Source organism: Talpa occidentalis, unplaced genomic scaffold (genome assembly GCF_014898055.3).
Source record: "Talpa occidentalis isolate TD23 unplaced genomic scaffold, MPIMG_talOcc4v2.1 talOcc4.9, whole genome shotgun sequence".
Lineage (NCBI taxonomy): Eukaryota > Metazoa > Chordata > Mammalia > Eulipotyphla > Talpidae > Talpa > Talpa occidentalis.
This window is the reverse complement of record NW_023605305.1, coordinates 7836452-7862659: the sequence shown is the minus strand read 5'-3', so window position 1 is coordinate 7862659 and position 26208 is coordinate 7836452. Positions and strand designations below refer to the sequence as shown.

The 26208-nt window shown below is 46.7% G+C and overlaps 1 protein-coding gene across 1 annotated transcript in view; it reads right to left on the bottom strand.

Annotated features, from left to right (window-relative positions):
- The window catches only part of FHAD1 (forkhead associated phosphopeptide binding domain 1), a 98591-nt gene extending 85573 nt beyond the window's left edge, over nt 1-13018 (bottom strand). Inside the window, 2 exon segments of the mRNA XM_054691201.1 lie at nt 10708-10814; nt 12872-13018. Coding sequence (XP_054547176.1) covers nt 10708-10814; nt 12872-12887 — 123 coding nt within the window. The 5' untranslated portion in view covers nt 12888-13018.
- Nucleotides 13019-26208: the final 13190 nt, after the last annotated feature.

Sequence of the window (26208 nt, the reverse complement as noted above, 5' to 3'; positions counted from 1 at the left end):
TTTTTTTAAAAAAAGAAATGAGCTATCAAACCAGGAAAAGACATGGAGGAACCTTAAATGTATATTGCTTAGTGAAAGATGCCAGTCTGAAAAGGCTACAAATGTATGGTTTGCACTGTAGAAAATTCTGGGGGAAATAAGATATTAGAAATAGTAAAAACATCAGGGGTTGTTTTAAGTGCTCAGATCAGAATAGGTTGGGATGAACTGGTGGAACACAGGGGATTTTAGGGCAGTGGAATCATCCTGTAAGCTACTATAATAGCAGATACTTGTCATTACATCTTTGTCAAAACCCACAGGGTGTACAACATAGAGAGATCCCTAATATAGACTACAGGCTTTAGTTAATAATAATATCTCAATATTGACTCATCATTTGTAACAGGTACTGCAAACATGGAGAATGTTAATAAAAGGGGAAGCTGTGTGTGTCTGGGAAAGCTGTACTATTTGCTCCATTTCCTATAAACCTTAAACTGTTCTAAACAATAAAGTATTTTACAAAACATTAAAACACATTAGTTCTTTGGCAAATGCTACCCACGTCACCTTCATCACCAATCCCACTGATCACATGTCTTGGTGCTCTACCCCTTGCTAACCCACCAAAGAGAGAAACTCTGTGAGGCCTTTGTTTTTCTCTTCCCAGGACTCAGTACTTTCGATTCCTCAAAAGCTTTCAAGCCATTATTAAGAAATCAAAGCAAGCAGGAAGTTTTGAATGAGTCCACAAAATGGGAAGTGTCTGCCAAATGTTAGGCCAAGAGAGAGCTTCCTAGGGATTCCTCACAATACAGCTGCCTCCTCTGGAAAATTGGTAACAGGTACTACTAGACAGAAGCCCTTCTGTTAATGTAGGCTGGGTGTTGAGCTGAGCTGTCCCACTGTGACAGAAGCTGTTGTTGTTGTTAACTAAGCTGCTTTGAGGTTTTCCGGAGCTGGGCATTGGGTGTGCATCTCCTCACTTCATCAGCATCACAGCCCCATTACTATCCCCTATAAATGGAGACTATAGACTCAAAAGGTAAAGTGAGAGGTCAGTGTTACCATGATACCAAAAACTGACATTTCAACAAAAGGGAACTATAAACCAATATCTTCTCATGGACACTGATGCAAAAACCCTCAACAAAAGCCACTAGCAAATTGAATTCAACAGCATATTATAAGAGTTATATACCATGACCAAGTGGGATTTATTCTAGGAATGCAGGATTGCTGGTTCAACATATAAAAATCAATCCATGTAACACTTCGCATTAACAGAAAAAAGGGGGAAAGACAAATAGGGCTATCTGATGCAGAACAAGCATTTGACAGAATTCAAAACTCTCTGATGATAAAAGTAGTAAACAACTAGGAATAGAAGGATATTGTCTCAACAGAATGAAGACCCTGTGTGAATCGCCCGCAGTGTACTCAATAGTGAAAGTTTTCCCTCTCAGATCAGGAACAAGATAAGGATACCTGACTTTGCCATTTCTATTCAACATAGTACCGTAAGTCCTAGCCACTGCAGTCAGACAAGAAAAAGAAAAATGCACTGAATTTGAAAGGAAGAAGTGAAATCACCACTGTTCACAGATGACATCACACACACACACACACACACATACACACACACACAACCCTAATGATTCCACACACCAAAAACCCTATTAGAACTGATATACCAAGTCAGTAGTAAAGTTGTGAGATACTAAATCAACATGAAAATCAATTGCATTTGTACACACTGACAATGAACAATCTGAAAAGGAAATTATGAAAAAAAAGTTTCATTGGTGATAGCAACAAAAGAATACAATACTTTGGAACAAGCTTAACCAAGGTGGCCAAAGTTTTATATGTTGTAAAGAACGAAGCATTGCTGGGAAAAATGAAAGAAGACACATGCAAACAGAAAGACATCTTGTGTTCATGGATTGGAAGATTTAATATTATTAAGATGTTAATATTATTATTATTTTAAGATTATTTATACAAGAACTGGGGTACAGGCGAGAGGCATGGGAGGGTGAGAGAATTCACCAGACACAGAGCGGGGAGCAGAACAGGTAGACAGACTGAACACATTGCTGAGGGGAGCAGTGGGCGAGACAGGAGAGGTCTGCCACGCCATGTGGGTATCTCCCTGGCTGGCTGGGGATCGAATCTGCACTGCAGGGGCTATGGACAGCTTCACAGCACTGCACTCAATCTGCTGCGCCACCAGGTAGGCCTAAGATGTTAATATTATTAAAAAGGATCTATAGATTCTGTGCAATCCCAATCGAAATCCCAGTGGCATTTTTTGCAGAAGTAAATTATCCATCCTGAAATTCACATGGAATACTAAGGGACTGAATAGTCAAAACAAATCTGAAAGCAAAAAAGAAAGCTTGGAGGTCCTGATTTAAAAACTTATTACAAAGCTATGGTAATCAAAATAGTGTGGTACTGACAAATAGACCAATGGAATAAAATAGACAGCCCAGAAATAAACCTTCACATGTATGGTCAAATGATCCTGACAAGAGTGTCAAGACCATTCAATGGGGAAAGGACAGTCTTTCAACAAACAATGCTGGGTAACTACCAAAGGATGAAGTTGGACTTTTCACATTATACCAAATTAAAAAATTAACTGAAAATGCATAAAAGACCTAAATGTATAAAAACTAAAACTATAAAACCTTAGAAGAAAATGGACGGTAATGGCATTTACTGCGCTTTCAGCTCATCCAGTCACCTTTCTCCATGTTCCATGGCTTTGACCCTACTGATTCCTTGGAAAAGTCCTCAAATGGGTCCCCTAATCACCCCCCTCCCCTGCCACAGCAATAGCCCAAGCATTGGAGTATGAACTGGGGTGGGCAGAATGGGCCCTCATTCCTGGAACCTCCCTTATATGGCACAAGGGACACTGCAGAAGTCAGAGTTACTAATCTGTGATTTGGAGATGATCCCGGATAATTCCGGGCTAACCTAACAACACCTAATTTAAAAGCAGAGAACAGTTTTTCAGCTGAGTTGGGGAAATGAGTCACAAGGGGAGGTGGAGATTGTAAACACAAGAGGCCTCCACCCACTGCTTCTAGCTTTGAAGATGAAGTGGCCAGGGGCTGTGGAATGTGGGCGACCTTTGGAGGTCAGGAAGGGCCGCCCACTGCCCGCCAGCCCGGAAGTGGGGAACCTCAATCCACAGCTTCAGGGACTGAATTCCACCAACTACCTCAGTGGACCAGCAAGTAGATTTACCCCAGAGACTTGGGATAAGCACGTAAACCTGTCAAATCTTTGATTTTGACCTTGTGTGGCCAGCTGAGTCTACCCTGATTGCTGACCTACAGAATGTGGGCGATAATACTTTTGTCTTAAGTGGAAAACAAATAGAATGATCGAAATGAACCAGGCACTGTTCTAAGCAGCTCACCGTCTTCAGGCTCCTAGAAGGTCACTGCTGTGATTCCGGTCTGTAAGGGGCAGGACTGGATACAGTGCAGGTTTTCTGATCCCATGCAGACCGGGTAAAGGAGGAGTCAGAGTCCTCAGTAGTTTTGCAGGTTTTTTATTTGGGGTTCACCAGGCATATGGCAGGCAGGGGTGCTGGCTGGGGGGCTGGGAGGCTGGCAGGCCTCCCAGCCCCCAGCAAGTCCTCACTCTATCTGGGCTCTCTAGCGTTCGTTCTGCTGCTTGTCGGCTTCGGCTTCGGCTGTGGCGGCTGCTGCTGCTGGTGCTGGTGCTGCTGGCGTCCCCCCGTGACGCCGCCCTTAAAAGCACAGTCTTAGCTCAGCTGAATCCCATCTACCTATGCCCACACCCTATTCCAGGTGCCCACCATCAGGCATGCATTCAGGACAAGGATCCATCATCTATCCTGATGGCGGAAGGGCAGAAAAGCCTGATATTTTCTTTACCCTACAGTCCACCCCCTCAGGGTTTTCTGCCATACAGTCTATACATATATACACAATTTTCTAAGCAAACAAACAATGCAGCCATGGCCCACAAAAGCAAATACATCAAATAACAAAATACAACATAACAAAATACAACAGAACACAAATAAGTCCAGGCAGGGCACCAACCTAGTGCAAAAGACAATTATTGGTACCAGCAGATAAGCCACCAAATCTGCTGCCGAAGGCACTGCTCATATGAGGGAGGGGAATCACTCACGGCATCTACTATAACATACCAGGAGCCGTCAGGCTTCCTGGCCTTCTCTGGCTGTCGTCTAGGCTACAAGGCACACAGCATCCACCCCCAGGATGCACTAGCTCTGGGATTGGCAATTTTATTCTGTTGGGGGTAATCACCAACCCTCAGGGTTTCTGTCTGCAGTCGCTCCAACACTCGGCCTTCATGGCCACCCATGCGACTCACAGACCCCTGCACTCAAGCCAACCCACTGCACAATCACATGGGTAGGGGATCCAAACTCTGCATTCGGCTTGGGCTCCACCCCAAGCCACATTCCCCACCCGTCCCCCAAGGACAGGTTCCTCAGCTCCTCACCCTCGCTCAAGAATGAGCAGGGCATCACCCACAGGTGATTTTACGAGACTCACAGTTCTTCAGCATACCCAGGCTGCTTAACAGCCGCTCAGGGCTTCTCAACTTATCATCAGTACCAGCTTTTGCTTTCTCAGTTGGCTTTTCTCCTCCACCTGGCCACTGGGCATACACAGGCTGCTTTTGGCCATCTAGGCCCACTGGCCACCCCCAGATTCTCAAAAAATAAACATAACCTGCTAAGGTCCTCCGCCTTCTGGCAGGATTGTCAGTCCAAAATCATCAGTTCATCAGTCTATCAGTCCATTGGCCTCTCCCTGCTTCAGCAAGGGCCTGCTGCCTCAGGGGTCATTGGCTGGTCCTTTCCGGTGTCGTTGGCTGGTCCTATCCGGTGTCGTTGGCTGGTCCTTTCCGGTGTCGTTGGCTGGTCCTTTCGGGCGTCTCCTTCACGCCAGGTCTCATCCTGTAGCTCGTGGACGTATCCATCTTCTATACCGCCATGGTGCCTCCAGCGTCGTCACAGGCAAAGTCTGTTCTCCTTAGTCCCTCCAGGTCTTCGGAGGGCTCCAATACCCGTCTGCATGGATCTTGCCGACTTACGCCAATTGTAGGGGCTGGAAGGGGCACAGTGCAGGTTTTCTGATCCCATGCAGACCGGGTAAAGGAGGAGTCAGAGTCCTCAGTAGTTTTGCAGGTTTTTTATTTGGGGTTCACCAGGCATATGGCAGGCAGGGGTGCTGGCTGGGGGGCTGGGAGGCTGGCAGGCCTCCCAGCCCCCAGCAAGTCCTCACTCTATCTGGGCTCTCTAGCGTTCGTTCTGCTGCTTGTCGGCTTCGGCTTCGGCTGCGGCGGCTGCTGCTGCTGGTGCTGGTGCTGCTGGCGTCCCCCCGTGACGCCGCCCTTAAAAGCACAGTCTTAGCTCAGCTGAATCCCATCTACCTATGCCCACACCCTATTCCAGGTGCCCGCCATCAGGCATGCATTCAGGACAAGGATCCATCATCTATCCTGATGGCGGAAGGGCAGAAAAGCCTGATATTTTCTTTACCCTACACGGTCACACCCACAGACCTCACCACTGAGAATGGCGTCACTGGTCTGAGACCCCTCATGGTGGGGGTGAGGTGCAGAACCAGGCTTAGGATCAGCTGTCTGGCACCCAGGTCACACACTGGTCCCTCGAGGCCGCTTCACCTGTTCTCCCACCCAAATAACAAAGACAAGCCATTTCCCCCCAGTTTAAAAGCCTTGTGGGATTTGCTGGGGTAGGGAGGGTACGTTCCATCTGCAAACGAGAGAAATGTGTGTTCAGCTGGCTTACAGGTTGCACCAATAAGGCCTTTCCTCCCTGGTCAAATTATTCACCAAGCCCCTGCAGACCTTGCACATGTGGTTGCAACACCCGGCAAATCCCCAGGCTTCTCTTTAAAGAGGCAGCTCAAGCTTGGTCTCTCTGCGGTGCTCCCGTGCCCCCAGACAGGAGTCCTGTGGGACTGCTTCAGCACCTGCGCACCTCTTCCCTGGAAAATGAAGGTCAACGATTCCTCTTTACCCAAATCCCCCACTAGATGGTGCAGCCCTAGTGGGGTGAGCGAGGATCACGAGAAAAGTCTTTTCATGTTCATTGAAAATCCTCACTTAGGATTTCACAGTATAAAGTCTCCCTAGCTTAGTCAGCTACCTTGTTAACTCACAAGGAACTTCAGATATTTAGAATTTTAGATGTTCCCCCAAATCTAAATCTACACCCTGGTCAAGAAGGTGGTGGTGGGGGGAGAAGTACTTGTGGGGTGTTCTCAAAGAGAGGTGCTGGAACCAATTCCCTGAGATTCCTCCCCCACCTGAACCCCAGAGCACAGAGGTGTGGTGCTGATGTGTATGTGGATTTATTTTTTGGCTCTTGATTCTATTTCATTGATTCGTGTATGTCGAGGGCAGGAATGGCCACTGAGCAGGTTTTCAAACCCAGCAGACCGGGTGAAGGGGGTATCAGAGTCCTGGAGCCCTCAGTGGCTTTTTTGCAGGCTTTTATTGGGGTTTACCAGGTACACAGCAGGCAGGGGTGCCCCCAGCAAATCCTCACTCTATCTGGGCTCTCTGGCCTTCTCTCTGCTTCTTTTCTTCGCTTCAGTTCGTTCTTGGCTTCTGCTGGCGTCCCCGTGAAGCCGCCCTTATAAACTCAGTCTCTCAGCCCAGGTGTACCCACTTCAGGTGCCGCCATCAGGCATGCATTCAGGACCACAGGGTTCCCTCATCTATCCTAATGGCGGGAGGGCAGAAAAGCCTGATACTTTTTCCTTACCCTATAGTGTCCCTATATTTGTGTAGGGGCTCAGGTTTGACGGGAACTGTTATACTATAAAAAGCTCAACAATGGTTGACTTGTGATATTTCTTCACTCTGGCAGATTGTAACCCCTTGATCAGTAGCATGTAAAAGCCACATTCAACTCTAAAGACCATAATTCACAAGTGACATCAAAAATTACACAAACTATAATTCACAAGATTCAGTTCTGAAATGAGCAAGTTCGAGGTTTTCTAGCCCCCTGAGAGATGAAATCTTCCCTTTGCCCTTGGCAATCAGGGTCTCCCCCTTGCTCAAAATCCTTCAGTGCTTTCTTCTCCTTACTCCTCAGATGAACACCAAGTCCTCTGGGTGGCATGAAGGAGGTCCACTTGCCTCTTAGCTCTCTTGCCCACTCTACTTCTAGACATACTGGTTTTCTCTTAGTCCCTTGAATGCTCATATTCTCTTCCACCCCAGGACCTTTGCACATGCCACTCCCTTCTCTGCTTGTCCAGTTGAGTCCTCTTTGCCCTCCATATTCCTTTCCTTTGGGTGCCCAATGCAGACATGGAAACAAACACACGTTTGTTGGGTCCTCTGACGTATGTCTCTCTCCTAACTACTGCCTGATTTCAGGGACCTTGCCTGATCCTGCCACTGCTACATCCTGGGCTTGCCTCTGCACTAGGCGACAGGTAAATATCTGTGGCGTGACTGAAGGAGTATAATAACAGTAAAGCCCAGGCCGGCTAAAAATGGCTTCCAATTGCTACTAGGGAAACCGAACTCCATACAGACTGGAGGGAAAACCCTGCAAATATCAATAATGATTTTCCCTGAGTCCTAAGATTACAGGTGACTTTGGTTTTCTTGCTTATATTTTGCTTTCTCCCAAGTTTTAAAAATCAAGAAGCATGTGATTACCATTCATGATCAGCACAAGTGATATCAAAATATTATGATCTCAACCATCAAAACATTGTGTAGCCACACAAACTCTTTAGAAGCACAACTTCTTGTTCTTTAGGATTTATCCAGTAAACAAAACAGTCTTCTTTATTTGCTAGATATAACCTCTGGGTAATTTCAAGGGTGAATTTTTTGTATTATATATTGTATTATACATTCTACTGTAATTATTGAGTAGAATGATTTCTTGTGGCACAAATAACATAAATTATAAATTGACTGATGAATTATTACTCAGAGTAGCTGGGAGCTGATCAAGGGTGATTCTTCTAATCAGAAGAGGCTAATGAAGTCAGCAAAGAGGCAGTTTTCACCTCCTCCTGTCTTATAAAACTGGAAGATGTTGTCAAGTCTGCAGGTTTCAATTTTTCAGAGCAGGCTGTGTTCCCACAGCCCTTCTGAAAGCATAACTCCTCTCCCAAATCCATTTAAGCGCTGGGAAGAGGATTTATCTGAAAGATAGAAGTGCCCATCAAAAACCTATTCACAAAACATTTGGCAACTCATGTATCATCTGTTCTCCGGGGAGCTAATATAAACTCACCCTTCTGCAAATGCAGCCGATGCCTTCATAAATCAGTGTGATTGCTGCTGGCCGTGGCTACTTTCTCCTTAAATGAAGTCCAAGGAGCAGTGAGCAGTCAATCATTTTTATGTAACAAATGCAACTCAATTCTTGTCTATATAATAATTTTCCACATTAGTTCCCTTTTCCAAACTGTTCATATCAGTGACTCATCTCAGCGCTAATCTCAGATTCTTCTCCAACTCCCTTTTTTTTTTTTTACAAGATGGTAATAATGATCATGGTGCCACGTGCTTAGTACTGAGTGCTGGGCATAATCATCCTGTGAGGTGAGTTGTGGACAAACAGGGAAAATGAATGCAGAGTATTTAAATAGTTCGCTTGAAGTCATATAGCCAGAGAGCGGCCTGATGAGATTTCAGCTCAGTTCTGCCTATCACCCACACCTGGGCTTTTAAAAATGACTATGGTGTCAGTTTCAAAATAGAGGTCTCTGTCTCTACTTTGGCTAGACAGGAGGTAAATCTACCTAAGATCTACCCTTGCCATGATAAGGAAGAAATTGCAATTCTTTTTCTTTTTCCCACTTCATGTACTGAACAGATTTTTCTGTGTCCTTGTAGGGAGATCAAAACATAGATGATGGGCCTCCCCGGTGGCGCAGCGGTTGAGCGCCGGGTTGCGAAACTGCCCGCAGCCTCTGCAGCATCGGTTTGATCCCCGGCTGCTCCCCGGCCACCGGAGGAGAGTCCCACATGGCGCACAGACCGCCCCTGCCGCCCGCTGCTCCCCCCAGCAGTGTACTTCGGTCCCTCTGCCTGCTCTGCTCCCCGCTCTGGCTCTGGTGAATTCTCTCACCCTCCCGCGCTTCTGACTGTACCCAGTGCTTGGATAAATAAATAAATAAATAAATATTGAAAAAAAAACATAGATGAGAATCACAAAAAGAGAGGTCCATTGAGTTATTTTTAAATCTTTGGAATTTATGGTAAAAACTCTCAGAAAATTAGGAATAAAGTAGGGAACTTTCTCAACTTGATGAAAACATCTACAAAACCAGTACAGTTAACATCATACATAATGGTGGAAGATTGAGTGCAAATATAAAGGAACAAGCAAATATAAAGATTTATATTACTCTTTTCACTCTTATCAGCAGAGTACTAGGAGTCCTAGCCAGAGCAATAAAACAAGAAAAGGAAATTAAAGTCATCCAGGTCACAAAATGGGAAATAAAACTGTTCTTATTTACAGATGACATGATTGTTTATGCACAAAATCCCGAGAAACCTACAAAAATTCTTCTAGAAAGTTCAGTTAAAGTTGCAAGTATCAACAAATGAATGGTTACACAATGGTGGTATATTCATGCCATGGAATATTACTCAGCAATAAATAGGGACAAAGTAATAACCTAAATGGACTCCAGGATGAGTGGGGGAAAAACAATCTCAAAAGGTCACATATTGTATGATTCCATCATGTAACATTTTCAAAATGATAAAAATTTTTGAGTTAGAGAAGAGATTACTGGTTTCAGGATTTGGGGGTATAGAGAGGTAGTACTATGAAGGAATATCCCAAGCGAGAGCTTGATGATGGAATGGGTCTACATTTGATGGCTCTACACGAATCCACACAAGTGATAAAACACTTAGACCTGTACACACACTCGATCAATTCCCTGGTTTTGATATTGCTATCGTTACATAACATGTAATCCATTGGAGGAAACTGGGAAACCATCCCGAACACCTCTTTCTCACCACGTCCCATTTCCTGTTTTCCTATTTTGAAATTTCTTGTGAACCTACAATTATTTTAAATAAAATTTTTAAAAAATCTGTTGAGTGAGGTCAGAGAGAGACCTGTTTTTCATAGCTACAGATTTTCTTTCCGTTTCAATATTTTAACCCTTTTTAATATTTAGAAGGGTTCAAAGTCACTGTTTTTTATGATTCCTTTCTTTCATCCAACTTCCTTGGCTGTCAGTGAGCTGAGGCGCTGGACCAAACCACAGCTAACTAGAGAATAAAGTGAAAGAACATTGGGGCTAAGCCCAGGGCTTACCCTGATTCACTGCTTGGAGGAGGGTGGTGAGCTCGGAATGGCCCAAGCTCTGGAAAGGGTGAGAGGCCACTGCCTGAGACCAGCCCTCTAGGCCTGACCCACCTTCCAAACCACCCATCAGGCTGCAGGGGACAATGCAGGGGGACATGGCCGACATGGGCAGCAGAGGACAGAGAGCTCGTCCTATTTCCCACTGCCTGTGCCAGGGAAAGCTATCCATTGGCACATGGTTACTTAGGTGGCATATCACAGGGGGGTGTGTTTCAAAAGGCTGTGGGGTCCACAGAACAACCAGGATTTTTGGGAGAGGATTAGGGGATGGAGAGGGTAGGGAATGGGAGGAAGAATCTTACCTCTAAAACAAGGTCTGAGTCTTTGTGCCTGCCAATCGTAGTACTTTTATTCAGGACAAAAAAACCATCTGTGCTCTTTAGATAGGCTTTCATGCTCTCTGCTTGCCCTATATAAAGGCAGAAAAATTGCATTAGAAATTGCAGTCCTCTGACACTCAGTAATGTCATATTTAGAGGGAATGGAAGACATCATGACATCCAGGGGGTGAGTCAGCAGAGGTAGGAGTGGAGACATGGCCTTAACAAGATCACAGTTATAATTCTGCACATTTTGAAGACTATTGTTTTATTTATTTTTTATTTAATAATATCATTTTTAAAAGATTTATTTATTTACGTATAGAAGAACTGGGATGTAGGCCAGAGGTGCAGGGGGTGAGAGGAGTCACCAGAGACAGAGTGGGGTACACTGTTAAGGGGAGCAGCAGGTGAACAGGAGAGGTCTGCTGCGCCATGTGGGTCACCTCCCTGGCCTGGGATCGAACTTAAGCCTTAGTGGTGAAAATGCTGAGACATCACCCTAGGCCAACTGGGAGGCCCTGAGACAATTGTTTTACCATAGGTAAGCTTGGTTCTGATAAACAAAGGAAGCCCTTTATGTAACTCAGCACAGACAAACAATAGCTAGTACAATCCCATGGGTAATTCCTCTGATAACTTAATTATCTTCTGATCATTAAGATTAATCTTAACCTTTCCATTAAGATGAGTATGACCCATCATATATCGACTGTCACTATTCTTAACCTACCACTTACCAACTCTGAGACCTTGAGCGAGTTACTCATCCTCTTTCTATGCCTCAGTGTCCTCATCAGTAAAATGGGCTTAATAATGTCCCAAAAGGTTTGTGAGGATTAAATGCCACCACACAAAGAATAGTTTTACTACTATTCTGTCATTCATCTTGGGCATCTCCAACTCTGATCTGAGGAATTCTGATCCAAGGAATTCTAAACATTCATTTAAATTCCAAACTCTGATGCAAGGAATTCTAAATCCAAGAGCTGCCTACAAGAGCCAAGTCAGTCATTGAGGCCATGGTTATCAGTGGTACTTTCTTTTTAAAGCACTTCATTTCTTCACATACTTAGATTAAAAAAAAGGATGATTTCTAGAGACAAAGTGTCCACATGATAGCTTGGTCATATAATCAGGACTCTGCATATACCCGCCCCCACCCCGATTTTATTACAAAAATGTCAAAAACTTGGAAGAAGTGACTAACTCCTGTACACCTGCCACAAAGATACTAAATTGCTATTTTGCTACATTTATTTTATCACATATCTATCCATTTTGTTCTCCATCCATCCATCTTACATTTTGATGCATTTCAAAGTTTCATACATGTTTTATTTTAAACACAAATTTTTCAGAGGCTGCAGTAAGTTCCAGAATATTGATAGTCATTGATATGATCCTTGAATTCTGAGTTATGTCCTTCACATGTCACACAGTATGAGGTTCTCGCACGTCACCTCAAAGAATCAAAGTGTCTTTCCTTTCCTTTCCGTGGAAAGGTCACTGAAATGCAAAGTGTCGGACTGCAGAGAAAGGCAAAAATCACGTGATCAGATAGGGTCTCCAGAGCAGGGACACTGGCTGGGGTGGGGTATTTGCATTTGCCTGTCTCTTGACAGAGATATGCAATGACCAAGTCTTTAAACCAGGATGCCTGTCCTCTGAAAGGAAGGAAAGCTCTCACCCGAGGTCACGAGAAATAAAAATAAGCCACACAGTTTTATTTCATATTTGTAAACGTTTGACACCTAGGGGTGCCTCACCAACATCAATGCTTTCATACCATAAGAAGCAAATTTTAGGGGCCTCCCTGGTGGCACAAGGGGCTAAGATGCAGAACGATGAAGCTGGACGCAGCCACTGCAGCACGAGTTTGATCTCCAGCCAGGGAGCTACCCACATGGTGCAGCAGACCTCTCCTGACTCCCCACTGTTCCCCTCAGTGGTGTGTTTCAGTAGATCCGCCTGTTCAGCTCCCCACTCTGTCTCTGGTGAATCCTCACACCCCCCGCAGCTCTGGCCTGTACCCCAGTTCTTGTATACTTAAAAAATAAATAAATCCTTTTTAAAAAATAAGTAAATCTTATTAAGTTTGCTATTATTAACCTAGGGGAAAAGACATTTCCTCTTTCAAAAGTACCATGTTCTCCTGCCATCAAATCATCGGTGCCACTGGCTGGCTGGTCCTCTTTGCCAGCAACTGCCTTTCGTTTTCCCCTTCAGCGTCTAGCCCAAGTGCCTTTTTTGAAACTTAAGTTCTATTTCTTCAGCTGTCTGGTGGGACACTATTCCTCCACCTTAATTTCACTCTGCGCAGTCACTCCCCTGGCTGAAGAGAGAGTAGAAAGTAACGTGAACGTGTAAAACTCTGTCAATTCGTTCTTACTCAAAACGAGTTAACACCAGCTGTCCTGCTAGCCAAGGAGCTTCAATCACCGTAGCCCCGTGGCCACTTCCGAATGGGTCGTATGGGCCGGGGGCCGGGTGATAGCAGCACATTTTCTCTGGAGCGTTGCAAGGCCTCCAGGAAGGGCAGGGCAGGACGCAGTGTGCTGTGAACACTGGGTGGGAGCGACCCGCAAATCGCAAATCCCAAATCAGGGAACCAGGGGTGCCTTTCAAATTCCAGCTCTACCCCGCAGGCCACCAAGAATGGTTACAGAGGAGGGTCTGAGGCTCTCTCTCGGCTATCTCAGGGGAGAAGTTGAGGTCCGGGGATTAGGGGGGCTGGCTGCACCCCGGGTCTCCAAGAGGGTGCAGCCTGGGCGGGAGATGGGTTCCAGCGCCGGATAGGGCCAGGGCACCCCACCCTTCAACCTCGGACTTCGCAGCGGGCCCCAGGGCTCCCCCCCGCCGTGTCCCCCCTGGGGCGCTCACCTGGCGGGAGGAGGAGGCCCACGCTCGGTCCTCGGCCGACTCAGCCCAGAGCCTGGCCGGCTCGGGAGGCACCCGGCCCGCTCCCGGGCGAGGCCGCCCGGCCGCCTCCCGCGGAGTCTCCAGCCGGCTGCCCGCACCGCGCGCCCGCCCGGCCTGTGTACGCGCGTCGCCCGGGCAACGGGGCCGGCCGGGCAGGTGAGGGGCGTGGCCTGGGCGGCGCGGGAGCATCCGCGCGGGTAGAGCCTTCCCGCAGCCACCTGGCGGGCCCAGCCACCTGCTGTCTAGGGCTCCCCAGCCCCACTTCACAGACGGGGAGACCGAGGCTCGGAGGCCGCAGAAGTAGCTCCAGGCGTTTGGGAGGAAGGAGCAGAGGATTTGACTCAGGGATCCTTCCTGCTACCTGTGGATCCAAGCATGAGTATTCTTAGCCACTGCTTTGTGTAACTGCCATTTTAGAATGTTAGGTTTTGCTGGGAGAAGACTGCATTCCAGAGACAGTTTGGACCCTCACTCCACCCTTACTCTCCGGTCACCAGTGAGGGTGAACTTGCTGTCACTGGAGCTGCAGGTTGGAGCTGCATCTTGGCCCGGCCAGTCAGCTTAGAATGATAGCCGGGCCAAGTTGGAGAAGGCATCCTTGTAGCCAATGAGTAACTGCCAGCACAATTTGACCTTATTAAAAGACCCCTGCTTCCTTTGTTCGGGGGTCTCGGTATCTGCCACTGCGTTGGTAGGTGCCGTGAACCCGGCCTCGAGTCTGAAATAAACTCCCTTTTGTGTTTGCATCAGCTGTCTTTGGGTTCTTGGAGGCTATGCTCGCCGAGTCTGCTGACCTCGGGCACAACACTACCCTTTACTCCAGGCTGGGTGCTTTGAGGGGCCTTGGGGAGGGCTGGAAGGGCGGTGGAGCTGACCACAGGAGGAGCTGGGAGGTTAGTACCTCTGCCCCGATCAGAAAATAGAGTAAGCTGGGGAGTTGGGCCACCACTTCTGGGGCCCAGGGGAGGCAGGAGGGTAGGATGAGATGAACAATTCTGAAAGAGGAAGGTAGCCTTCCATGTGCTGGGGAAGGATGTATCCAAATCCACAACCTGACTCTCCTGTCTAAAGCTATGCAAACATCTCAAGTCCCTCCATAGTGTTAGACTGTGACCCCAGAGTTGACCAGGATCAGTTACTGCTCTTTTGATGCCCCTCATCCACAGGCACAGGACCTGGGGAGATGGAGAGTGTTGAGTAGGCATGCAAATCCCCCTAGTTCCCCACACCCCCAGGCCCCTCCTTCTGGGAGCAGAGCTGCAGCTTAGTGAACTTTGCAGAGAAGCCTCATTCCACTGGCTGACAGGTGCCTCAAGGAAAAGTCAAAACATTTTCAAAGATTAATGAAATACGACAGCTCTACTTAGGCAATTAGGAGGAAATACAAGAGAAGTCATGGGAATCAATTTGGGGTGTGCATGTGGCAAAGGTGCTCAGACATACCTAGAGGCTCGCAGAAATGCAGATCCCCAGGCACAGGCCTGGGACATTCTGATTAAGCTGGAGCAGGGTCTAGGAAGGTGCATTTGCAACACAGAGACCTTCCCCAGACCCCGCCCCTAGAAATCTCTTCTAGGCTCTCGTGCAGCCTGGAAGCTTCACCTGGGTCAGTTTCCTGAAAGGCCCACTGTAAGGTGAGGGGAGTGACCATAAAGGCTGGGGTAGCTTCCCAGGAATGGGGAGGGCCAGGCTCAGCTCCCTACGCATATTCCTACCCCAGGACCTTTGCACTCACTGTTTCTTCTCCCTTGAAGTCACTTCTCCCAGGAATCTCCTTCACCCCTTTGAATTTTCAATCAAGTATCACTCTGTTTAAAATGGTTTTATGGTTTTAAAACCAAATCGAAACAAACCATCGAAATCTGACTGCAGGGAGGGAGTGTGGAGCAAAAGGGGCTCAATGGACTACATGGAGGATTATTGGTGCTTTGGCTGTGGGTGTGCCGTGGTAACATACATGTGAAGGGGTGTGCCCCTACCTGTAAAACCATCATCTTGATAAACAAACAAACCCGATAAGCGAAAGAGTAAATAAAAGAATGAACGTGTGCAACCAAAGCAAAATTAAAACCAATACTCTACCCCTCTTCCTTTCTTCTTACCATTTATTGTCATCTAACCTACCATTTATTTATCTATTTGTTGTCTGTCTTCCTGGGCCCCACTTCTTACCTCCTTCCACCCCAAGAATATGAGCTCCATGAGGGCAGGAAATTTTTTCTGTTTTGTTCACTGCTTTATCACCTGTATCTAGAACAGCAAAGGAAGGGGGTGGGGGAGAAAGGAGCAGGGCCTCACCCCAGGGCATGGTTTCCCCAGTCAGCCGCTTAGGCAGTGGGCCCCACAGGAGGCCTGAGCACCCCCATCCTCACGCTCCACATCCACGCTCCTCTGTCGGGCTTCTAACTTACTGCCAGGCCGTCCCTAACAAACCCAGTGTGACGTGAGCAGGAGCAGTCACATCCCTGTTGGCTTCTGGAGGGCAAATGTGTCGGTTAGTCCATCTCTCAATGGAGAAACCCAGAGCAGGCCCTCCGCCCCCCCAGCAGAAACAAGCAAATCATGACTGTCAAATCCTCCAGGAGGTGGTATCTCAAAGGGTGCATAAAATGTTTGAAACCCTGTTCCATGGAACCCATTTAAATTTCAAAAACAGAGTAAAAAGCCCCGGGACTTTTGGCTTTTTGGACTCATTTCCTGGCCTGTGCTGATGGCCGAGCCCCGCCTTCTGCAGCTGCCCCTCTCCTTAGCCCCTTGCAACAAAGCAATGACAGACTATTAAAAACACCTCCCCCAAATTAAAAGTAGAGGGTTCTAGATGATTTGGGTTCTGGGGTGGAACCCGCCATAGATCCACCTTATCAAGGTTTGGGGGCTGCCAAGACCACACTGCATGTGGACACCGGAATAGCCGGTGTGGGGGGCCCTGGGTGGGTAGCTCCTCTCATCACAGCAGGCTGAGTGACTTTAACAGGGCTTTCCCCAACTCCTGGTCTCTCAGGCCTTTGCGTGGGTGTCCCATTTAATCCTCACAATAATCCTGGGTGGCAGGTGCGTGAGACCCCAGAACACAGGGTGCCCCAGAGCAGCTGCAGAAATGCCAGCTGTGATGTCATTCCAATTCAATCACTCCCATTTTAGCAGGAAAATAAGGCTCAGAGACAGAGTGGAATGTGCCCAGGGGAGCACAGCCAGAAAATCTGGCAGGACTGAATCTGGGCGAGTGTAGCAGGGTAGGTATTTCCCCTGGGGACTATAGGTGGCAGATGTCACAACCACAAGACACCTGCTTCCCTCACCTCCAAGCAGGTGGGGCTCCTATGTGCCCCATAAGCCTGGTGCTGCCTGAGGCATGAGGGGAAATGGACCAAGGCCAAGAGAGTGAGAAGGCTGGGCCCCAGACCCTGTGCTTTGCTCGTGTAGGCCCTCTGTTCCTGAGAAACCCCTCTCACCCCAGCACCTTCCCTGGGCTGCCCCCGACTGGGAAGAGCCAGCCCCGTGCCCCTGCCAGACACGCCTGTTGGTTGTCCTTTTCTCCTTGCTTTCTAGTATGAGAAGAATGCTGGCCTCAGGCCCAGCCCTCCTTGCTCCTTCCTGCCACTGGGAGAGGTAGGGAGACTTGATTAGACTGTGTAGGGTAAGAGAGAGCCAGGAAAAGAGTGGGAACAGGAAGAAGAGAGAAAGGGACCATGGGATGAGCAGAAGCAGCCAAGCTGTTGAGTAGGGTGACAGATGGGAGAGCAGAGGGCCCTCTAGAAGCTCCACAGTCCACCAATAACCTGACCCTAAGAGAGAGTGCAGACCATGTCTCTGCTAAGGGGTTAGTATCCAAAACATGTGAAGAATTCATTCAACTCAAGCGCAAAACCCAAACAATTTAATTTCAAAAATGGGCAAAGGACTGATAGATTTCTTTTTTGAAGATATCCAGATGGCCCGCAGCTATATGAGTAGGCACTCAACACTGCTAATTATTAGGGTAACCAAATCAGAAGCGCAGTGAGGTATCACCTCACACCCATTAGAACAGCAACTATCAACAAGACAAGATGTAGCAGGTGTTGGGGAGGGTGGGGCATGAAGGAAACCCTTGTGCACTGTTGGTGGGAATGTAAATTGGTGCAGCCACTAGGGAAAGCTGCATGGTGATCCCTCAAAAAGTCAAAAATAGAACTACCATGTGACCCAGTGATTTCACCTCTGGAAATGTATCAGAAGAAACTTAGACACTAACTTGAAAGATATCTGCACTCATTTATGCAAAAAGTTCTTAATAAAATGGGTAGAGATGGTATATACTTCAACATAATAGAGGCAATATGCTACCAATATACAGCCAATATCGCATTTTTAACAGTGAGAAACTGACGCTTTTCTTTCAAGATCAGGGACAAGACAAGGACTTCCAGTCACCACTTCTGTTTAATCGGGTACTAGAATTTAGTTGGAGCAATTGGACAACTCCGAGACATAAGAGGAATCAGATTAGAAAAAAGGTGAAACTATTATCATTTGCAGATAATATGATTGGAAATTCTAAAGACCCTGCCCCGGAAAATACTAGAAATTATAAATGACTACAGTAAGGTGGCAGGCTACAAAATAATACACAAAAATCAGCTGCAGTCCTGTGTGCAAATAATGAGTAAGAAGAAAAAAGAAATTAAGAAAATAATCCCATTTACAATTGCATCAAAATGAATTAAATACCTAGGAATAAATTCAGTGAAGTAGGTGAAGGATTTATATGACAAAAACTCTAAGACACTATTAAAAACCATAGACAAGACATAAAGAGCTGGGATTACATCCTATGTTTATGAGACATGAGATAAAATGACATGAAAATGACTATTTTACCAAAAGCAATATATAGATTTAATGCAACTCCTGTTAAAAGGAAATAGGACAATAAATAATAACATTTATATGGAACATAAGAGACTCCTAGTAACTAAAGTAATCTTGAGATAGAAAAACAAAAACGGAGACATCGTGTTACCTGGTTTTAAACTGCATTGTAAAGGAACAATAATCAACAATATGGTAATGAATAAAAATACATAAACATGTATGAAGAAAAGCTATCTGCACCCATGTGCTTGGCAGCATGGTGTACAATAGCCAAGACAAGGAGTCACCAAAGTGTTTATCAGTGGATGTGTGGATGAAGGTGGGCATCTACAGCCAATGGAAAAGACATCCTACTCAAGGGGCTAAGCACCGCACTATGAAGCAATCGGAATCCTCTGCAGCATGAGTTCGGTACCCGGCCGGCCAGGGAGAAACCGCACGGCGCAGCAGACCTCTCCTGTCTCGCCCGCTGCTCCCCTCAGCAGTGTACTTCAGTCTGCCTGTTCTGCTCCCCACTCTGTCTTTGGTGGATCCTCTCACCCCCCACATCTCTAGCCTGTTCCCCAGCTCTTGTATGCATAAATAAACCTTTAAAAAAAAAGAAAGAAAGAAAAGACATCCTACTATTGGTGACAACATGGATGGATCTTGAGGGCATTATGCCAAGTGAAATAAGTCAGACAGAGATAAATAGAGTATGATATTATTGTCATTGTTGGAGTCTGTGGGTTTGGAGTGCGGGGTCCTTGGGTTTGTTAGGGGGAAAAGGATGTCTTCTATCAGGGCTGCTCCGTAACAGGTTCACTCTGGGAAAGGTGTCACCAGAGCTTCCCTCTCAGCGACACACGGGCGAGTTTCCCAGGTGAGTTTCTCCATGAGACAGAGACAGTAGTTATATTTAAAGGGCAGGTTTATTAGGGAAAGGGACAGAGGATAGTAAAAGACACTTGCATAGACACAAGCAGGCAGGAAGAGCTGCCCCAGAAGGGACAGGTTTGCTAAGAGGGGCCTGCATGGTTGCAGGCGGGCGGCCTCGACAGGTCACGGGCAGGCAGGAAGGCTGCTGCCCTGCAGAGAGAGACAGTTGGTGGAAAGGGGCACCTGTATAGTCACAGGTGGGCAGTGGGAGTGCTGCCCCGGGCCTGTGCAGAGACTGAACTGATACAGTCTTCTTCTGTTTGGGAAGGGTCCCTCCTTGTGAGCTGTAAGTTGGTTGGTAATTTTGGATAATGATGCAGAATTTGAAAGGGACCAGAGATTCTACAATGGGCTCAATCTCCTATCTTTATTTATTTATTTATTTATTTGTTCAATTAATTAATTAATTAATTATTTATACAAGCACTGGGTACAGTCAGAAGCACAGGAGGGTAAGAGGATTCACCAGAGCCAGAGCCGGGAACAGGACAGGCAGACTGACGAAGTTCACTGCTGAGGGGAGCAGCGGGCGCGGCAGGAGAGGTCTGCGTGCTATGTGGTACCCTCACCAGAGGCTGGGGATCAAACCGGAGCTACAGAGGCTGTGGGCAGCTTCGCAGCCCAGCACTCAACCGCTGTGCCACCGGGAAGGCCCTCAATCTCCAATATCTTTAGACCCGGCCTCAGGATACTAGTGTGGATGGTTATGCTAATCTCTTCTGCCCCCACCTCCTTGTGTGAACAAGATTTCTGTTCTTGTGGTGCCTCCTTTTTTTCTATCTTTGTCCTCCATCATTATCATTTATCTGCGGAATCGAAGACATTAAAAAAGGACTCATAGAAAAAGAGATCAGATTCGAGGGAGGAGGTGTGTGGGAGGGAACTGGAGGAAGATGGTACAACTTCTGATTATACGATAAATAAGTTCTAGGGGTGTAAAGTACGAAAGAGGATGATAATTAGCATTGCTGCTTGATACATTTGAAAGTGGCTTTGAGAGTAAATCACAAGTTTCCTCATCACAAAGAAAAGTAAATTCAAACCACAGAAAGAACAACTGATGACTCAGACCTTCTGCTGAGGTCCTCTCCTCTCCCCATCCCAACTTCTGGCAGGAGACTGGAAAACATGCAGTTTTTCCTCAAATGGACTCTTCCATTGCTGGTCTGGGATCTCCATTTTCCTTGCAGATGGGTTTTCAAAGTCAATTCCCCGTGGCTCCTTGGGCTTTGGAGACAATTGCACGGATGGCAAGGATTAAATGGGTAATCTGTAAAATGCCGAATCGTGCCAGGCACAGCGGAATTGCTCTAGAAGGGTTAGCGATGATTAGTGTCTTGTTTGTTTTGCTGATGATATGGGAGCACAACCCGATCTCAATCCAGGTGACAAACACCCTGGGGGAAACTTGGATTTGCATCAAGACTCAGTCCCAACCCAGAGCACACCTGACTTTAGAAAGGTTCCTTGCAAATAGCCAATTGCACTGGGACCTTCCTGGGAGTGGATAGCAGAGACAGGCTGAGCTCCCTCCCCTGGCAACCTCAGAGGGGATTCCTCAGCTGGTCTCCATGGGGTGGTGCCTGCCAGACAACTCCATAAATCCTACTTCCAGGCATCTGGGCAAACAAACCTCTACTCTTTTTTAAGTAACAATGAAACTTTACGAGTGTGGTTAACAAAACCAACTAATATTTATCAAGGCTTGTTAGATACCAGCTACTGTACCATGCAACCATGCACAATTTTATTTAATTCTTAGCCTAACCCATTTTACAAAAAGGGGCACAGAAAAGTCAAGTAACTTGCCCTAGTTTTTGTAAATTTTTAATCAAAAAATAACATCCATATTGAATAGTGTATAGATCATTAAGTGTACAGCTGAAGAATTTTCATGGTATTGCACACCTAACCAGAAACCAGGTGAAGAAGAATAACTTTGTCAACTCCCCTAAAAGTCTCCCCATGTTACCTTCTAAGCCATTACCCACCCACCCATTCCCCTGACTTCCAACAGCATAAATTAGTTCTACCCACCTTTGAACTTCATAGAAATGGGATCATACAGATTTCCCTTTTGAGCTGGTTTCTTTTGCTCAACACTTTGCGAGATCTTGACCATGTTGTCTGCTGTGGCTGTGTTTCGGTCACTGTCATTGGTGAGTTCCATCGGATTTGTTATGGGTTCCTGTATAACAAACAATGACAAAGAGTTAACAGCCCACTGTTTCTGTAGGTCAGGAGTCCAGCCCCACTCAGCTGGTGGTCTGTCCAAGGTTTCTCCCAGGCAGTAATCAAGAGGTCGGCTGAGGCTGAGGCTGAGGTTTGGGATCCACTGGCTGGGGCAGGATCCACTTTCAAGTTTGTGTGTTTGTTGAAAAGATCCTAAAGGGTTGCTGGACTGAGGGTCGCACCAACCCTCTGGTTGTTAGGCCGAGGCCCCCTCATTTCTTGCCACATGGACTGCTCCTGAAGTGGACTTGTTCATCAAAGTCAATGAGTATCAAAAAAGGGTCTCCTGGGCCTCCTTGGTGGCGCAAGGTATTAAGATGCAACCTTTGAAGCAATCTGCAGCCACTGCAGCATGAGTTCGATCCCCAGCCAGAGAGCTACCCACATGGCCCAGCAGACCTCTCCTGACTTGCCTGCTGCTCCTCTCAGCAGTGTACTTCAATTCATCTGTCTGTTCTGTTCCCCACTCTGTTTCTGGTGAATCCTCCTACGTCCCCCCACCTCTGGCCTGTACCCCAGCTCTGTGTGCATAAATAAATAAATCTTTAAAAAAAATAGAGGGTCTCCTGGCAAGATGTAAGTTACAACCTTATGTAACATCATCACAGAAATGATATTCTGTCACTTCTGAAACATTCTAGTGATTGGAGTAAGGTCCCACCCACCCTGAAGGGGAGGGGACCACATGGAGTTGTGAACAAGGGTCTAGCTGGGGACCACTGTGTCTTCTCTGCTACACACCTGCACCTTCTCTCCCGTGAATAGGCCTGGGAATCGAGCAGTGGCCCATAGGATGTCCATATGTCTAGCTTTAGAAGATTCTACCAAACTTCTTCCCAAAGTGCTGGTACCATCTACCCTCCCTCAGCTGAGTAGGAGGGTTCCAGTCAGAGCACATGATGTTAAATATCACCTCCCCTGAGGGTTTCTTGGGATGGCAGCTTTGTAATTTGGTGGCAGGTCACGATCAGCATATTCACAGGCCATGTCTCCAGGCTTTCTGATCATTTGAGGGATGGGAGTTGAAGTGGGCTACGCCATGCTCATCTGTGATGCAAGGCTCCTTATCCTGTTCACTGATGTATCCTTGGTGGCTGCAACAGAACCTGTGGTTGGCTTCGATGGATGAGTTTAGGAGCTGTGGGTCAGGAGACAGGTCTTAGGAAGGGTGGGAACAGCTGAAAGGGGGACTTTCATGGGTCTGAGCCTGTGTGTCTTTTACTGGGAAGAAGGCCCAGAACCTTAACCTGATTTCTCCCCAGCAAAGTGTAAGATTGGCTCCAGTCTGGCTTAGTTATTTTATTACATAAAGAAATAGTCCTCTGGGGCTTCCCTGGTGGCGCAGCGGTTGAGCGCTGGGTTGCGAAGCTGCCCGCAGCCTCTGCAGCGCCGGTTTGATCCCCGGCTGCTCCCCGGCCACCGGAGGAGGGTCCCACATGGCGCGCAGACCCCTCCTGCCGCCCGCTGCTCCCCTCAGCAGTGTCCTTCGGTCCTTCTGCCTGCTCTGCTCCCCGCTCTGGCTCTGGTGAATTCTCTCACCCTCCCGCGCTTCTGACTGTACCCAGTGCTTGTATAAATCAATCAATCAATCAATCAATCAATCAATCAATCAATTAATCTTAAAAAAAAAAAAAGAAAAGAAATAGTCCTCTGGGAAGGAGGCATGAATAAGGCCCCTTGGCGTGTAACAGTTCAAAGGAGGAGAAAAACAGCACTTGCCTGGGGGTAGCTCATAAGCTGACCTTTCACCTGCGGTGGCTCCTCCAGCACATCTGGCAACTGCCTGGCTTCCCAGGGCTCCCCTGTGTGTGCTTGTTGTACAGAAAATTCCAGAAGGACTTGGTGACCCTGTGTTTCTGTCAGCATCAGTGGCAAGCTGGCATGAGCCCCACTTTTTGAGAAAACCTTTTTCAATCAACAGAAAGCCTCCCAGTTAATCTAGCAGGAGATGACCTCATCCCCTGTCACTGTCTTTCTTGTTTTCAGGAGGTTTTGTAGCACCTGCGCCACTGCACTCTTTTGTTGGAACGGTGCTCCTGTTTTGAGCACTTGAGGGCGGGGAGGGTCCTTCCCATCACATGGCTTTTATCTTCTTTCCCAAGCAGATCAACCTTGTGCCTCCCTAGACATTTCTTCTCAGGTTTCCTCTGAATCATCTCATTTGGTCTAAATATGTCCATTTTCCCTCCTTCCTCACTGCCTTCAACATAGACCTTCTCTTCTCCCCAGAACAATGGTCCTTTTCTTTCTGTTCCCTCACCCAAATCCTCATCTTTCACCAGGCTTCCTGACTTCTCCTAAGAGCTGATTGTTGTTTGAAACTGAAGTCTCAAAGTTCATTCCTTTTAATGTGGGGCTGAGTTTGGATCATTGTCAAGGAGCTAGAGACAGGAATGTTGCTGCGTAATTATGATCCCAGCAGAAGGGCTGAGTGCTCAACAGGATGTCAGGGGTCACTGGTGATGGGGTGGGAGGTACATTCTTAACCTGGGGTGACATTTCACTTAGCATAATGTCCTCAAGATTCCTCCATGTTGTAGCTGGTGTCAGAGTTCCCTTCCTTTATAAAGGGAGAATATTCCATTGTATATGCATATGACATTTTGTTCACCTGCTCATCCATCAGTGGACACATTCATTCCTATCAATGATGATTTACCTGACAGGTCTAGCATATTCCAAGCATCACACCCTAGAATCACGGCTTCCTTTGGGTTTGCAGAGTTGTGATTTTCCTGATTGCTACGCCTTTGGTAGTTATTATTCGGAATTCTTGCATGAAGAAGAACTTTCCTTCAACTCTTTATTTGTTCATTGGTTTGTCCAGGAAAAGTAGCAAATGAAAGATCCTTTTCTTTTTTCTGTCAATATTCAGAGGACGAAGCAACTGCCAAAGTGACAAATGAGCTTTTAAAACTGTCATTAAGGGCTTGTGGTTAAGAATACATAGAATACTTTGGTGGTGTTTCACCCACTGAAGTCACCATTTGATCTGATGCTTGCACTCTGTCACCTCAGGAGGCCATGGAGGTTGGCGCCCACGCCCTTTGTTTTTCTGAGTGGAAACCAGGCACTATTTAATGATCACTCTCTATGTTTGCATCAAAGCGGTGTGGTCTTTAGGCAAACATCTTTCTGTCTCTGTTTTTCTTTCTTGTACAAGCAAGTTGGGCAAGAGGAGCTCTAGAAACATTCTTTCTCAAAGATCTGCTTTTTGGAGCATCTTTATTTATTTATTTTTTTAAGATTTACTTTTATCTATGCACAAAAAAGCTGGGGTGCAGGCCAGAGGTGCTGGGGGTGAGAGGATTCACCAGAGACAGGGTAGGGAGCAGAACAAGTGGATTTGACTGAAGTATACTGCTGAGGGGAGCAGCAGGTGAGACAGGAGAGGTCTGCTGTGTCATGTGGGTCAGCTCCCCTGGCTGGGGATTGAACTCATGCTGCAATGGCTGACGATAACTTGATAGTGCTGAGACTTAACCCCTTGCGCCACCAGAGAGACCCTTTTTGGAGCATCTTCATGTATATCTTACTCATTTGACTCTCCCAGTCTTATTAGCATCTTCAGTTTCCAAATATGGAAATTGCCAAGCAGGTGATAATATTACTCTACTTCCCCACACTGCATTCCCCACCTCCCCCAGCCCCCAGACCTAACGCAGTAGTTTTCAATCTGAGCTATTTTGCCTCTTCACGGACAAGATGGCTGGTGACATTGACAATGTCTGGAGACATTTTTGATCGTCATACATGGAAAGTGCCGTGGCCATGCAGGTGGAGACCAGGGGCACAGCTAAACATCCTCCAAATGCAGAGGACATTCCTGCTCCAAAGGCCAAGAGTCCCAAGGCTGAGAAAGCTTGACTTGAAGCAATCATGGACATAATCTTATTCTGTTGAATTTAATGTTTATTCAGTGAAAGGCTGCACAAAAATACACCCCTCTGAGAATTCAACTATATGTGAATTAGGAGGACGGGGCAGTTTGGTTTAGACACACGCATAGAGTGCAGCCTTTCCGTGTTCTTCCACACTTTTCCCTTCCATCTTATTTCTGGCTCCTATTTTGCCTCTAGAGACCTTTCTATTATTGGCTTAAGGGAAGATTAATGGTCATTTTTTATTGCTTGCAGGTCAGTGGAAAAATTCTAGGTCTTAGCTTTTTTTTTAACTTGGGAAATAAACATCAAAATCAAGTTTTATCTTAAAAAGCAGTTTATTTATTTAAAAAAGGATTTATTTATTTATGCATACAAGAACTGGGGTACAAGCCAGAGGTGTGGGGGGTGAAAGGATTCACCAGAGACAGAGTGGGGAACAGAACAGGTGAATCTACTGAAATACCCTGCTGAGGGGAGCAGCGGGGAGACAGGAGAGGTCTGCTGCACCATGTGGGTCACCTCCCTGGCCCGGGATTGAACTCGTGCTGCAGTGGCTGTGGATCACTTCATAGATTGCATCTTAACCCCTTCTGCCTCCAGGGAGGCCCCAGCATTCCCTTTCAAAGTCATTAAAATTATTGCTGCTTCTGCTCATATCTTCCCCTATAAGATA